Source organism: Chiloscyllium plagiosum, unplaced genomic scaffold (genome assembly GCF_037043375.1).
Source record: "Chiloscyllium plagiosum isolate Xiang-an unplaced genomic scaffold, Cpla_swu_hap1 HiC_scaffold_11, whole genome shotgun sequence".
NCBI lineage: Eukaryota > Metazoa > Chordata > Chondrichthyes > Orectolobiformes > Hemiscylliidae > Chiloscyllium > Chiloscyllium plagiosum.
This window is the reverse complement of record NW_028270149.1, coordinates 47,045,565-47,059,517: the sequence shown is the minus strand read 5'-3', so window position 1 is coordinate 47,059,517 and position 13,953 is coordinate 47,045,565. Positions and strand designations below refer to the sequence as shown.

The window sequence follows — 13,953 nt, the reverse complement described above, 5'->3', positions numbered from 1 at the left end:
AATCATCTTTACTAATTAGAAAAGTAATTTTGTATCCATCCTTTGTAGTTTCTCAGTCTCAAACTGGAATTCTAATTTCTTTCTTTGAAATCTTGCTGAAGCACCAAACCAGTTGAATTAAAAAACCAAAAGAACCAGTTGAATTGTTCAATTTGAATATTTGTGTAAATTGACTGGATGATGCAAAAGTAGGCTTGGTCAATTGCTTATTTAATCATAAATCAGTGTTCCTGATGTCCAGGAATGTAGTGCCATTATTTCAGGTGAAACAGATTTTAAATTAAATGCAGCTCTGGAGCTCAAACGGATTTTACTGTGATGTCTGTTAGTGTTTTCGAATCAATCTGCGCAGAAATGTTATTACACAACTCTGCAGCAGGTGGGACTTGAACCTGGCTTTCTTGGATCAGGGGTAGGTACTACACCAGAAGAGGACCCTTCTGATTTGGTCACTAGGCCTTTAAACTTGTGAGTTGGGGGGAACGGAAAGGGAAAGCAACAGGAGTATGGAGTCAAGTCGAATGATAACCAACAGATTAGCATGTGTGCAGGGTTTAAGTTCGAGGCAGAAGAGGAATGAAGCAAAAAGGAAGGATAACTTCGGACATATTACTAGAGGTGATGGAAATCATGAGGATAAGAAAATTAGCATTAAGGTGCTTTACATGAATGTTCATAGTATTTGTAACAAAGTAGATGAATTAACAGACGTGGTTGCAAGGGGTTCAGGACTGGGAGTCAAACATCCAAGGATTTATAGCTTAGGAAAAGATAGGGAGGTGGGCAGAGGGGGTGGGGTTGCCTTGATAGTTAAGAATGAAATTAAATCTGACACTGAATGACATAGAATCGGATGATGTGGAGTCTGTGTGAATGGAGTTGACGAACCACAAAGGCAAACAAAACCATAATGGGAGTTATGTACAGACCCCCCCCAGCAGTGGTCAGGACCAGGGGCACAAGATGTACTAGGAAATAGATAGGCCATGTCAGAAAGGCAAGGTCACGGTGATCATGGGGGAACTTCAATATGCAAATGGACTGGGTGAATAATGTTGGTGGATGCAAAGAAAGGGAATTCATGGTATGCTTATAGGATGGTATTTTGGAACAGCTTGTGATGGCGTCCACAAGGGAGAAGGCTATTCTGGACTTAGCGCTATGTAATGTGCCAGACTTTATAAAAGATCTTAAAGTAAGGGAACACTTAGGAGGCTGCGATCATAATATGGTAGAGTTCAGTCTGCAGTTTGAAAGAGAGAAGGCAAATCGGATGTAATGGTGTTACAGTTAAATAAAGGTAATTACAAGGGCATGAGAGAAGAACTGACGAAAATTGACTGGAAGCAGAGCCTAGTGGGGAAGACAGAGCAACAATGGCAGGAGCTTCTGGGTGTAATGGAGGACACAGTTACCATTACACACAGTTAGCTCCCAGAGGTTCATCCCAAAGGAAAGAAAGGTTACCTGGGGGGTGGGGGGAGAATTAGACAGCCATGGCTGACAAAAGAAGTCAGGAAATGTATGCTAGAAAAAGAGAGAGCCTATAAAGTGGCCAAGAGCACTGGGAAATCAGAAGATTGGGAAGACTACAAAAACAAACAGAGGATAACAGAGAGAGAAATAAGGAAGGAGTGGATAAAATATGAAGGTAAACTAACCAGTAATATTCGAAATGATAGTAAAAGTTTCTTTCAATACACAAGAAACAAACGAGAGGCAAAAGTAGAAATTGGGCCACTCCAAATTGATGCAGGAAGGCTAATGATGGGAGATAAAGAAATAGCTGAAGAGCTTAATATATACTTAGAATCAGTCTTCATGGTGGAAGACATGAGTATTATCCCAATAATTAAAGAGAGTCAAGGGGCAGAGTTGAGTATGGTAGCGATTGCAAAAGAGAACGTGCTAGAAAAGCTAAAAGGTCTAAAAATTGATAAATCTCCTGGCCTGGATGGGATACATCCTTCAGTTCTGAGGGTGGTGGCTGAAGACATAGCGGAGGTGTTGGCTGTAATCTTTCAAAAATCACTGGAGTCAGGGAAAGTCCCAGATGATTGGAAAATCGCTGCTGTGACCCCCTTGTTCAAGAAAGGATCAAGACAAAAGGTGGAAAATTATAGGCCGATTAGCCTAACCACAGTTGTAGGTAAACTTCTAGAATCCATCGCTAAATTCTTGAAATGCAGGGTCAGATTAGAAGAAGTTAGCATGGATTTAGTAAGAGGAAGTCGTGCCTGACAAACCTGTTTAGAATTCTTTGAAGAGATAACAAGTAGGTTAGACTAAGGAAACCCAGTGGATGTTATCTACCAAGACTTCCAAAAGGCCTTTGATAAGGTGCCTCACGGGAGGCTGCTGAGTAAGTTGAGGGCCCATGGTGTTTGAGATGAGCTACTGGCATGGATTGAGGATTGACTGTCTGACAGAAGGCAGAGAGTTGGGGTAAAAGGTTCTTTTTCGGAATGGCAGCTAGTGACACGTGGTGTCCCGCAGGGTTCAGTGTTGGGGCCACAGATGTTCACTTTATATATTAATGATCTGGATGAAGGGATTGGGGGCATTCTGGCGAAGTTTGCCGGTGATATGAAATTAGGTGGACAGGCAGTTAGTTCTGAGGAGGTGGGGAGGCTGCAGAAAGATTTAGACAGTTTAGGAGAGTGGTCTAAGAAATAGTTGATGAAATTCAATGTGAGCAAATGCGAGGTCTTGCACTTGAAAAAGGAATACAGGCATGGACTATTTTCTAAATGGTGAGAAAATTCATAAAGCCAAAGTACAAAGGGCTAGTCCAGGATTCTCTAAAGATTGAGTTGCAGGTTGAGTCTGTGATGAAGAAAGCAAATGTAATGTTATCATTTACCTCGAGGGTTGGAATGCAAAAGCAGTGGTGTGCTACTGAGACTTTATAAAGCTCTGGTTAGGCTTGATTTAGAATACTGTGTCCAGTTTTGGGCCACACACCTCAGGAAGGACATACTGGCACTGGACCGTGTCCAGCGGAGATTCACACAGATGATTCCTGGAATGGTAGGCCTAATGTCTGATGAAGGGCTGAGGATCCTGGGATTGTATTCATTACAGTTGAGAAGTTTGAGAGGAGATCTAATAGAAACTTGCTAGATAATACGTTTCTTAGAAAGGTTGAATGCTGGGAATTTTCTTTCCTTTAGGCGGGGATACCAGGACCAGTGGGCACAGCCTTACAATTAGAGGGGATCAATTTAGAACAGATATGAAGAGACATTTCCTCAGCCAGATAGTGGTGGGCCTGTGGAATTCATTGACATGGAGCGCACTGGAGGTTGGGACGTTAAATGTCTTCAAGGCAGAGATTGATAAATTCTTACACTCGCAAGGAATTAAGGGATATGGAGAGAGTGCGGGTAATTGGCGTTAAACACCCATCAGCCATGATTGAATGGGAGGAGTGGACTCGATGGGCTGAATGGCCTTAGTTCCACTCCTATGTCTTATGGTCTTATATCTTGTTGGAATGACTACCTGAAATCAGTTCACTTGTGCAACCCTATTTAGTTCCAGGTAGCCCATTACTGCATTGCAAGAACTGACTATCAAATTCTTCCATGGCTATTGAACTAGCATTTCAAAGTAAAACAGTGTGTTTTGCAAGAACAATCATTTAAAATAAGCTGTTTGCAAGAGCAACGTTCAGACACCAAAATTGGAGATATAGTGGACAGCGAAGAGCATTACCTTAGATTACAACAGGATCTTGACCAGATGGTCCACTGGGCTGAGAAGTGGCAGGTGGAGTAGGATAGTGAAGAAGGTCTTTAGTATGCTTTCTTTTATTGGTCAGAGTATTGAGTACAGGGGTTGGGAGGTCATGTTGCGGCTGTACAGGACATTGGTTAGGCCACTGTTGGAATATTGCGTGCAATTCTGGTCTACTTATCGGAAAAGTGTTGTGAAACTTGAAAGGGTTCAGAAAAGATTTACAAGGATGTTGCCACGGTTGGAGGATTTGAGTTATAGGGAGAGGCTAACAGGCTGGAGCTGTTTTCCCTGGAGTGTCAGAGGCTGAGGGGTAACCTTATAGAGGTTTACAAAATCATGAGGGGCATGGATAGGGTAAATAGGCAAAGTCTTTTCCCTGGGTTGGGGGAGTCTAGAACTAGAGGGCATAGGTTTAGGGTGAGAGGGGAAAGATATAAAAGAGACCTACGGGGCAACTTCTTCACACAGAGAATGGTACGTGTATGGAATGAGCTGCCAGAGGAAGTGGTGGAGGCTGGTACAATTACAACATTTGAGAGACATTTGGATGGGTATTTGAATAGGAAGGGTTTGGAGGGACATGGGCCGAGTGCTGGCAGGTGGGACTAGATTGGGTTGGGATATCTAGTCGGCATGGACAGGTTGGACCGAAGGGTCTGTTTCCATGTTGTACATCTCTATGACTCTATAAGTGCTGAAAAACAGAATGTGGCTGGACCAGCAATGCAACATCCTTCACTTACTCTGGCAGCCAGCTGTCACTGAACAAAAGACTCTTATGTACATGTATCAAAGTGAGAATGTGATTCCTGTTCAGAACATCTGTTGTGAATTCAGGTTGGTTCTCTATTTATTTGTGCTCTTGTATTCATTGCAGTTCTGGATTCAAGTTCCCCTGCATCTCTCATAAAAGCAAAATACTGCAGATGCAGTTAGGTTGAAAGGTAAATTACAAGAGGAATACAAACGCTTTATAGAGAGATATTGATCAATCCAATAAATGGGCAGAAAGTTGGCAAATGAAGAATAGTATGGGAAAATGTGAAGATGTTCATTTTGGAGGGAGAACAAAAGAACAATGTATTACTTAAACAGACAAAAACTTCAAAAACGTTTTACACAAATGGATGTTGGAGTACTTGCGCATGGAACACAGAAAGTGAGCACATGAGTAATCAGGAAGACTAATGGAATGTTGGCTTTTATTTGAAGGGGTTTGGTGAATTGGTGTAGGGAAGTTGTACTACAGCTGTACAAGATGAGATCACATCTGGAGTACTGTGAACAGTTTTGGTCACCTTACTTAAGGAAAGATATCATTTAATTTAAAACAATTCAATGAAGGTTCCCTTGGATGATCCCAGGTGTGGATGGCTTATCTTTGGAACAAAGCCTAATGTCACAAAGCTCGTCCCTTTTTTTCTAAAAGCTCTTCCTTGGCTCAAGGAGATTCTGTCCTTGATTTGTTTTAGAGGGGCAGTAAACCACACCGGGCTCTGATCAGTCTGGTTTGGTACAGAGATGCAAAGGATTTTGAGAGGCCTTTTGTTTATATGTGAACAGGTGAGACTTCAGGCAAAAGTTGTCATGCTTTAGAAGTGACCTGTATAATGAAAGGGGAGTGATCAGCTGTCCAGCTGATGTGAGCAGTTTTAATTCAATCTTGAATTGGGAAGTTGAACAGGGAGCTGTGTGGAAACTCTCTCTCTTTTCTGCCCTTCAACTTCAACCTGTAAGCATGTATTCCATTTGTACTGGTTTTTTAAAGGGAGTTTGCTTATTGGGACTGTTGTGTAAATTTGGAATAGCATAATTAAGTCTAGTTGGATAGGCTGAGTTCTGTAGGGGTTCTTTATCCTGTTCTTTGTGTTTCATTATGTAATTTTGTGAATAGTTTTTTTTGTCTGATTTTAAAATCTAGTAGGCAACCTAGCTATCTTACTCAGGGTAATTTTCATTGTATACCAAAACAAATTGCCAAGTTATGGTCTGGGGCTGCCTGCTTAAGAATGTTTTGAGTGGTCTGGGCTCGTCCATAACATTAAACATGAATGAGGAATGGTTGCAGCGGAGTAGCAGCGCAGCCCAGAAGCCCATTGCTTACCTATTCCGTTCGCGTTGACTGTTTCTCTTTTTTTCTGTTTTTATTGTTTTTCAATTAGTATGGAAAACATGAATAACATCAAATTCATCATACCTTCATTTAAAAGCTTCAGCCATGAGCTTCTTCTAAGCGGCAGTTGCTTCTGATGGCCCAAAGTGGTGGTCTTTCCTGGTGTGTTGGTCTTGGCCCATGGAGTGGTTTGTCCTGGTTTGTGATCTTGATGGTGGTCTAGCTCAATCTTAATCTTCGGTGAGCACTTCTGGCTCTGTGTCCCAGTGTCTCCATGTTGTTTTATAATCGGGTGGCTGTCTTGCCATAGCCCAGTGATCCGACGGTCTAGTGTTTTTTTTTAAGTGGCTTTCTTGGGGGCGATTTTTCTTTGGAGGCTTTCAACCCAATTGAGTAGTGTTCTGGCATTTCGGTTTTCATCCTGTCAAATCGTGCTCATTATGGATATTGTTCTCATTCCGGCTGTCTCTATCATCTCTTGATTGACTTTGTTCGAGACCAGGAGCCTTCAAATGGACTTTGATAAACTTTGTCTTTTATTTACTTTTATAGCTTCTGATTTTATCATGACTTCTGTCATTAATATATGCACCATGGTAGCGTGACTTAGAACACTTTTTATTGCGTTTACCATGTAAAAATACATACGATAATAAATTCTAAACAGGTTGGTACTCAATTCATGAGAGTTCAGAAGAATAATAGATGATCACATTGGAGCATGTAGAATTCTTAAGTGGCTTGATGGGGTAAGTGCAGAGAGGATGTCTCCCCTTTTGGGAAAGTCAAGGAGCAGACGGCATAGTTTCAGGATAAAGACTCACTTTAAGGCTGAGATGAGGAGGAATTTCTTCTCTTAGAACATAGAACATAGAAGGTACAGAACAAATCAGGCCCTTTAGCCCACGATGTTGTGCCTAGGTTTAGTCCTAATGTAAAATATAATAACTTAATCTACGCACCCCTCAACTCACTTCTATCCATGTGCATGTCCAGCAGTCACTTAAATGTCCCTAATGATTCTGCTTCCACTGCTGGCAATGCATTCCATGCATTCACAACTCTCTGCATAAAGAACCTACTTCTGACGTCTCCTCTATACCTTTCTCCGAATATCTTAAAACCATGACTCCTCGTACCAGTCAATCCTGCCCTGGGGAAACGTCTCTGGCTATTGACTCTCTCTATTCCACTCATTATCTTGTATACTGCGATCAGGTCTCCTTTCTTCCTCCTTTTCTCCAGAGAAAAAAGTCTGAGCTTATTCAACCTTTCTTCAGAAGGCAAGCCCTCCAGTTCGGGCAGCACCCTGGTAAACCTTCTTTGCACTCTCTCCAAAGCCTCTGTATCTTTCCTATAGTAGGGAGACCAGAACTGGACACAATATTCCAAGTGTGGTCTTACAAGAGACTTGTAGAGCTGTAGCAAATCCTCGCTGCTCTTAAACTCGATCTCCCTGTTATTGAAAGCCAAGACACCATATGCTTTCTTAACAACCCTATCCACTTGTGTGGCAACTTTGAGGGTTTTATGTACTTGCACACCCAGATCCCTCTTCTTCAACACTGCCAAGAATTCTGTCTTTAATCCTATATTCAGCATTCGAGTTTGACCTTCCAAAATGCATCACTTTGCATTTATCCAGGTTGAACTCCATCTGCCATTTCTCAGCCCAGCTCTGCATCCTGTCTATGTCGTGCTGCAGCTTGCAGTAGCCCTCGATACTATCACGGCACCTCCAAACTTTGTGTCATCTGCAAATTTACTAACCCACCCCTCGATTTCCTCATCCAAGTCATTTATAAAAACTACCAAGAGCAGAGGCCCAAGAACAGAGCCCTGTGGGACTCCACTCAACACTGCCTTCCAGGCAGAATACTTTCCATCTACAACCACTCTCTGCCTTCTGTCAGCCAACCAATTCTGAATCCAGATAGCCAAATCTCCCTGTGTCCTGAATGAGCCTACTATGGGGAACCTTATCAAATGCCTTGCTGAAGTCCATATACACCACATTCACCGCTCGACCTTGGTCGACCTGTCTTGTCATCTCCTCAAATAACTCAATAAGATTTTAGAGGCATGACCTGCCCCTCTCAAAGCCATGCTGACTGCCTTTAATCACACTATGCTTTGCCAAATAGTCATAAATCCTATCCCTCAGAATTCTTTCCAAAACTTTGCTGACCACAGATGTAAGACTGACTGGTCTGTAATTGCCAGGGATTTCCCTATTACCCTTGTTGAAAAGAGGAACAACATTCGCCTCCTTCCAATCCTCCGGTACGACTCCAGTGGAGAGTGAGGAGGCAAATATTCTCGCCAGTGGCTTAGCAACCTCCTTTCTCACTTCTTGGAGCAGCCTAGGATAAATCTGGTCTTGCCCTGGGGACTTATCAGTCTTAATGTTTTCCAAATTTCCAGCACATCAACTTCGGCAATCTTGATCTGGTCAAGCCTGTATCCCAGCTCCTCAAAGTTTTCAATCACAACAAGATCCCTTTCCTTGGTGAAAATCGAAGCAAAAATCTCATTTAGGGCTTCTCCTATTTGTTGAGACTGCACGAACAAGTACCCTCCGCCATCCCTGATTGGCCCTACCTTCTCCCTAATCATTCTCTTATTCCTCACGTATGAGTAAAATGCCTTTGGGTTCTCCCTAATCCTTCTTGCCAAACCTTTTTTGTGTCCTCTCCTCAGTCTATTTCTGAGCTCTTTTCTCGCAAGCCTGTAATCCTCTAAAGCTGTGCTAGATCCTTGCTTCCTCCACCTTACATAAGCTGCCTTCTTCCTTTTGACGAGAAGCTCCTTTGTTCTTGTCATCCAAGATTCCTTAATCTTACCCCTTCTCAGAGAGAGTTGAGAGTCTTTGGAACTCCCTCCCACAGAGAGCTGTGGGAGCAGAGTACTTATGTATATTTAAGGCTGCAATAGGGAGATTCTTGATCAGGAGAGGAATCAAGGGTTATGAGGAAAATGCAGGAAAGTGGACTTGAGGAATGTCAAATTAGCTATGATCCTATTGAATGGCAGAGCAGGCTTGAGGGGCTAATCGGCCTACTCCCATATCAATTTCTTATCGTCGTATGCTGGAAATCTGAAACAAACACAGACACAAAGTTGGAGAAACTCAACTGGTCTGGCAGCATTTGTGGTGAGAAAAGCAGTTCATGTTTTGAGCATGGTTGAAAATTCTCCAGAAGTGATTTCTCAGTATTTTCTGTGTTTGTCCCTAGCCCTTCTGATTGGTTGTTCTCTTTGACTCCGTCTCCCATCTCTCCTTTCCTTGTTGATTTCAGGGCCATACTACGTTTCCTTCTTCCTCGCCACACCATCACCAATATAACATTTTGTGCAGTATTTCCCTCAGTGTTTGAATTCAGTAATTTCCTGCTGACACCCCATGTTGAAATAGCTGTTGGATGAGCCTATGACGACCTCCTGCTCCAAATTAGGTATTCACTGCTATGTCCATCAAAGGACTTATGGTTTTATTGGAGCAGCAAAAAAGAATTCAATTCCCCCCTTTCTGCTGGAGTAAAGGTCTTTAATCTTCAGCTGCTCTTCACTTCAGACCTTTGCCCTTTTGACAGCAAATCAGTCCAGATTGCCCTACCACCCAAATGTCTTTGCCTTGTAATTAATAACTTTGTATCATTCACATTTCAGAGAATCTGTTGATAACTCAGCCTTATTGAAATCTGATCTACTGAAGTTGACTGCTGTCCTCCCACTGAACTTGCTATGTTCAGCTTCTGGTCCCTTTGTGTTCTTTGTCCAAATTGCCACAATAATAATGCAATTCTCATTGCTATCTCAATGCCTGTTATAGCATTTCTCTTAGGTTCCTTCATTTGAGTCTCTCCATCTTGCATTATCACATCCTGTTCTTCTAAGTTTACAGGGCAGTAAACATGAGAGTTTTATTTTTCTATTAGTTTGGCAACTTTGCAAAGTGAATTCAAGTTTTGTCATTTCAACTTGCAATATCTAGTTCCCATTCATTCTTATATTGCAATGGCTATCATATCTTTCAATGCCTGAGGTTTTGACTATTTATTAGATTATCAATCATCAAAGCACATCATCTGAGACATGTACAGGTACTTGTCATTTTCTTGCTTGAATGTAACCACTGCTCCTGCACCTCTAACCTTCAACTTGTCCTCAGTTACTTCTCAACTCTAGAGATATTTTTGCCTCTTTAAATCTTGTGAAGTAGTTTCCTGGGTTTCATCTTTTGATTTCTTAATCCGTACCAATTTCCTTTTGCAATTCCCTTCTCTGCACCCTCGCACTTGCAGTTTTGAGCAAATGCTACAATTAAGATTGAATTGAACAGCTCAACTAGTATCATCTCCTTTCTCAGCAGCCAAATCTACTCCAAGATCATGTTGGAGAGTGAGAAAAATTTTAAAAGTTCTCCAATCCTCCTTTGCTTGTCTATTTCAACCCATGACTGGTTTCAGGTGCAAGGACTTATGATGTCTTCATTTCTGTGAGTGTCGATAGCTGTTCTGCATCTGTGTTCCTCTGTGATACACTTTTTAGAAATTACTCTTTACTGGTTCTACTCACTCCAGTCCTTACATAGCCAGAACACAGCCTGAAATTACCTCACTCCTCGCCTCTCTCATGGTTACCTCTGGCATGCTCATTATTCCTTATCTTTATGACACCCATCTGTAATCTTATACATTTCTCTACACCTAACTTTATCTTTCAGTGCTCATTTTTGATTTTGATGTCAATTGAATGCTTATCTGGTATCAAGTGATGGATAAGCAATGGTAAAACTGAAACCACTCTGTTCTTGATTGGAAACTGCATGGTGCTGCCTTCAATAGTGGTTCAATTCTTAGCTTTTTGTTTAAAATCATTCCTGTGATGGAAGAACATCATTGTGTTGTTTGAATTTTAACTGAAGTGGAAATATGTGTCCTATCTATCTGCTACCATCACTGATCGGTATTCAGACTGAAGTGCCTCTGCCCCTTTGAATTATTCATCTATATCTTTGTTGCCTACAAACTAGATCTCTCCAACCAAAATTTTGTAAAGATTGTTGTACGCAAGTTCTAACATTAGCAAAACTCTGCCACTCATGTCAGTCTTGTAGTATTGCACTTTTATTGCTCTTGTTCCAGCCGATCACCCTCGGCTGTCCATCAGTTGAATCATAGAATTATTACAGTGTAAAAGAAGGCACTTTGTTTCCACTTGAATCAATGGATTTCTCTGCAGGAGCAATTCAGGTAGTCCCACTCCCTTCTTCACAATACTATGCTCTTGTGTATTGTGAGTATTTGTACAGTACAATGGTTTTTCTGTAGAGTCCACGAGGTGATGACCCACATATATTTTTACTCTTAGATGCGTGAACAGGAACGTCAAGCATCTGGTGGTGGAGAAATGTTCTTTATGCGAACTCCTCAGGATCTTACAGGTAAAGATGGTGACCTTATTCTCGCTGAGTACAGTGAAGAATATCCACCGCTTATGATGCAAGTTGGCATGGCAACAAAAATCAAAAACTATTACAAGAGGGTGAGTTAAACTTATTTCAAACAAATATTTTAGAGTGAAGATTTTTAGAACTGCAATTAAGTATTAAGCCGATCAATTCTATGATTGATAAATAACCATGAATCAAATCAGTGTGCAAGAAAGTTGATCTTTGAGTAAGTGTGACAGTTTATACTTCAATTTATATTTAAATATTTGAGTGTTTGAAATCACGGTTCTAGGGCCATGTGCCGTTAATTTGGATTTCAAATATTCTATTACAGAAACCAGGCAAGGATCCCGGTGCACCAGACTGTAAATATGGTGAGACTGTTTATTGCCACACCTCGCCATTCCTTGGATCCTTACATCCAGGGCAATTATTGCAGGTAGGACCTGTGTTTCGATTGTGGGCAAGAAGTTAAAAGGAGGACTGAAAAAGTCTTTATTTATCACGAATGCTTTAGTTCATAGGTTTGCCTCCAGTCATGGAGACAGCTTAGTGCAGTCGTTCCTCTTAGTCTATTTTCATGGAGAGAGTTTACATCTACATTTGGAAGCTATGTTTTAAGGATTTAAGTGGAGGATTTGGGAAAAAGTGCTGTGCTGCAGTTCTGTGTGCTAGGAAGTAGTTAGTTAATTCATTTTGGTTAATATATCTGCTCAAATCAAATGCAAATTGGTCAAATCAATGTTTTTTCTATATTAGTTAAGTATAAAGGGCTTTAGGGAACAAAAATGTTGAAAACTGGGAAGAGCAGTGAGTGGATGAAACCTACATTCAACCAGTAATGATCATGCAGGCAGAATCGTTTTAAATGATGCAGGAAATGTTAATGTTTGCAACAAACTAATCGTCCAGAAGGGACAAAAATGTGGGCTTTAGTTTGGTGTTTCCTTTGCTTTTGATATCTATGTTTTTCTCATTTGTTCATCCTTTGTATAAGATGAATATGACATCACCAAAGTAAGGGAGTTGTAAGACATTGACCCTCTAAACCTTGCTTTCTGTAGTGTTGTGCATAACCAGGCTTTTGTTTTACATAAGTCCTAGTTCTGACTGACACCCCTGCACTTCAGAGTAATTCTGAGGGCTCTTTAACATTTCTTCTTCGTCAAAGGGATGGTGTTATTGACTTCAATCAACATTATTGACTAGCCCTAGTTGGTATTGAGAAGATGATAGTGAATTGTTTCCTTGAACAATTGCAAGTTCCGTGCTCTAAAATGCTTTTAAAATCATGAATTTGGTACCTCACCTATCTGACTTAACTCTGTTTTGTTGGTTTAACAATGGTGATCTCCTTTTGATGCATTTTGTTTTGGCTTCAAATTAAACAAGTCTAAGAAGGAAAAGTCTCTTGAAATATAAATAGAGAAAAGAGCTTAAGCTTTTGGTGAAGTGCTTCCTTTCTTAACAGGCATTTGAAAACAACCTCTTTCGCTGTCCGATATATCTACATAAGATGCCAGAAACCGATTTTCTGATAATTCGAACTCGTCAAGGATACCATATCAGAGAACTGGTTGATATTTTTGTTGTAGGCCAACAATGTCCACTCTATGAAGTTCCTGGTCCAAACTCAAAGCGTGCTAACACGCATGTGCGAGACTTTCTTCAGGTATGTGTACTGTTAATTTTAAATTAACACTCTTTATTCAGTTTAATGTCATGTCCTAGTTAGAACTATAGGAGCAGGACTAGTCTCTACCATTTAATTAAATCATGGCTGATGATTACCTTAATGCACTTTATTACACTATCTCCATATCCCTTGATCTATTGATTTCTGACTTGAACCTGTTTAATGATCGAGCTTCCACATGTCTGGGATTGAAAATTCCAAAGGTTCACCACCTTCTGAGTGAAACAATTTCTCTTCATCTCAGCCTTAAATGGCCTGTGCATTATTCTGAAGTGACATCTCCTCGTTCTTGACTCACCAGCCAGAGGAAGCATCCTATCCACACCTATCCTGTCATGCCCTGTAAAAATGTTGTCGGTTTCAATAACATTATCTCTCATTCTTTAGAATTTTGATGCATAAAAGATCCAGTTTTCTCATTCTTTATTCATAAAACAGCCCTTATTCTGGTGAACCTCTGTTGCACACCCTCTCTAGCAAGTATATCCTTCCGTAGATAGGGAGATCCAAACGATACACAGTATCCCAGGTGTGGTCTCATCAAAGCTCTGTACGACTTTAACAATGCATCTTTACTTCTATGCTGAAATCCTCTTGTAATGAAGGTTAACGTACAATTTATCTTCGTAATTGCTTGCTGTATCTACATGCAAGCTTTTAGAGCTCATGACCAAGGGATCGGTCTCTTGGGACCTTTTAATAAATAATCTATCTTTCAGTTTTTTCCACCAAAGTGAATGACTACACTTGTTCACATCATATTCCATTTGCATGTTCTTCCCTATTCACTTAGTCTGTCAAAATCTGCTTGAAGCCTCCTTGCATCTTTCTCTGAATTTACATTCTCACTTAGTTTGGTGTCATCAGCAAATTGAGAAATATCACAATTAGTCTCCACATCCAGATGATAAAAGTACATTCTGAACAGCTGTGCCCTCACATTAATCC

General features: G+C 40.9%; 1 protein-coding gene across 5 annotated transcripts in view; it reads left to right on the top strand.

Moving 5' to 3' along the window:
• Positions 1 to 13,953, top strand: part of taf1 (TAF1 RNA polymerase II, TATA box binding protein (TBP)-associated factor) — a 176,162-nt gene that overhangs the window by 89,097 nt on the left and 73,112 nt on the right. For all 5 annotated transcript variants that reach the window (XM_043704745.2, XM_087992028.1, XM_043704747.2 and 2 more), the window contains exons 15-17: positions 11,228 to 11,401; positions 11,644 to 11,748; positions 12,781 to 12,981. In XM_043704745.2, the coding sequence (XP_043560680.1) occupies positions 11,228 to 11,401; positions 11,644 to 11,748; positions 12,781 to 12,981 (480 nt within the window). The remainder of the gene's footprint in view (positions 1 to 11,227; positions 11,402 to 11,643; positions 11,749 to 12,780; positions 12,982 to 13,953) is intronic.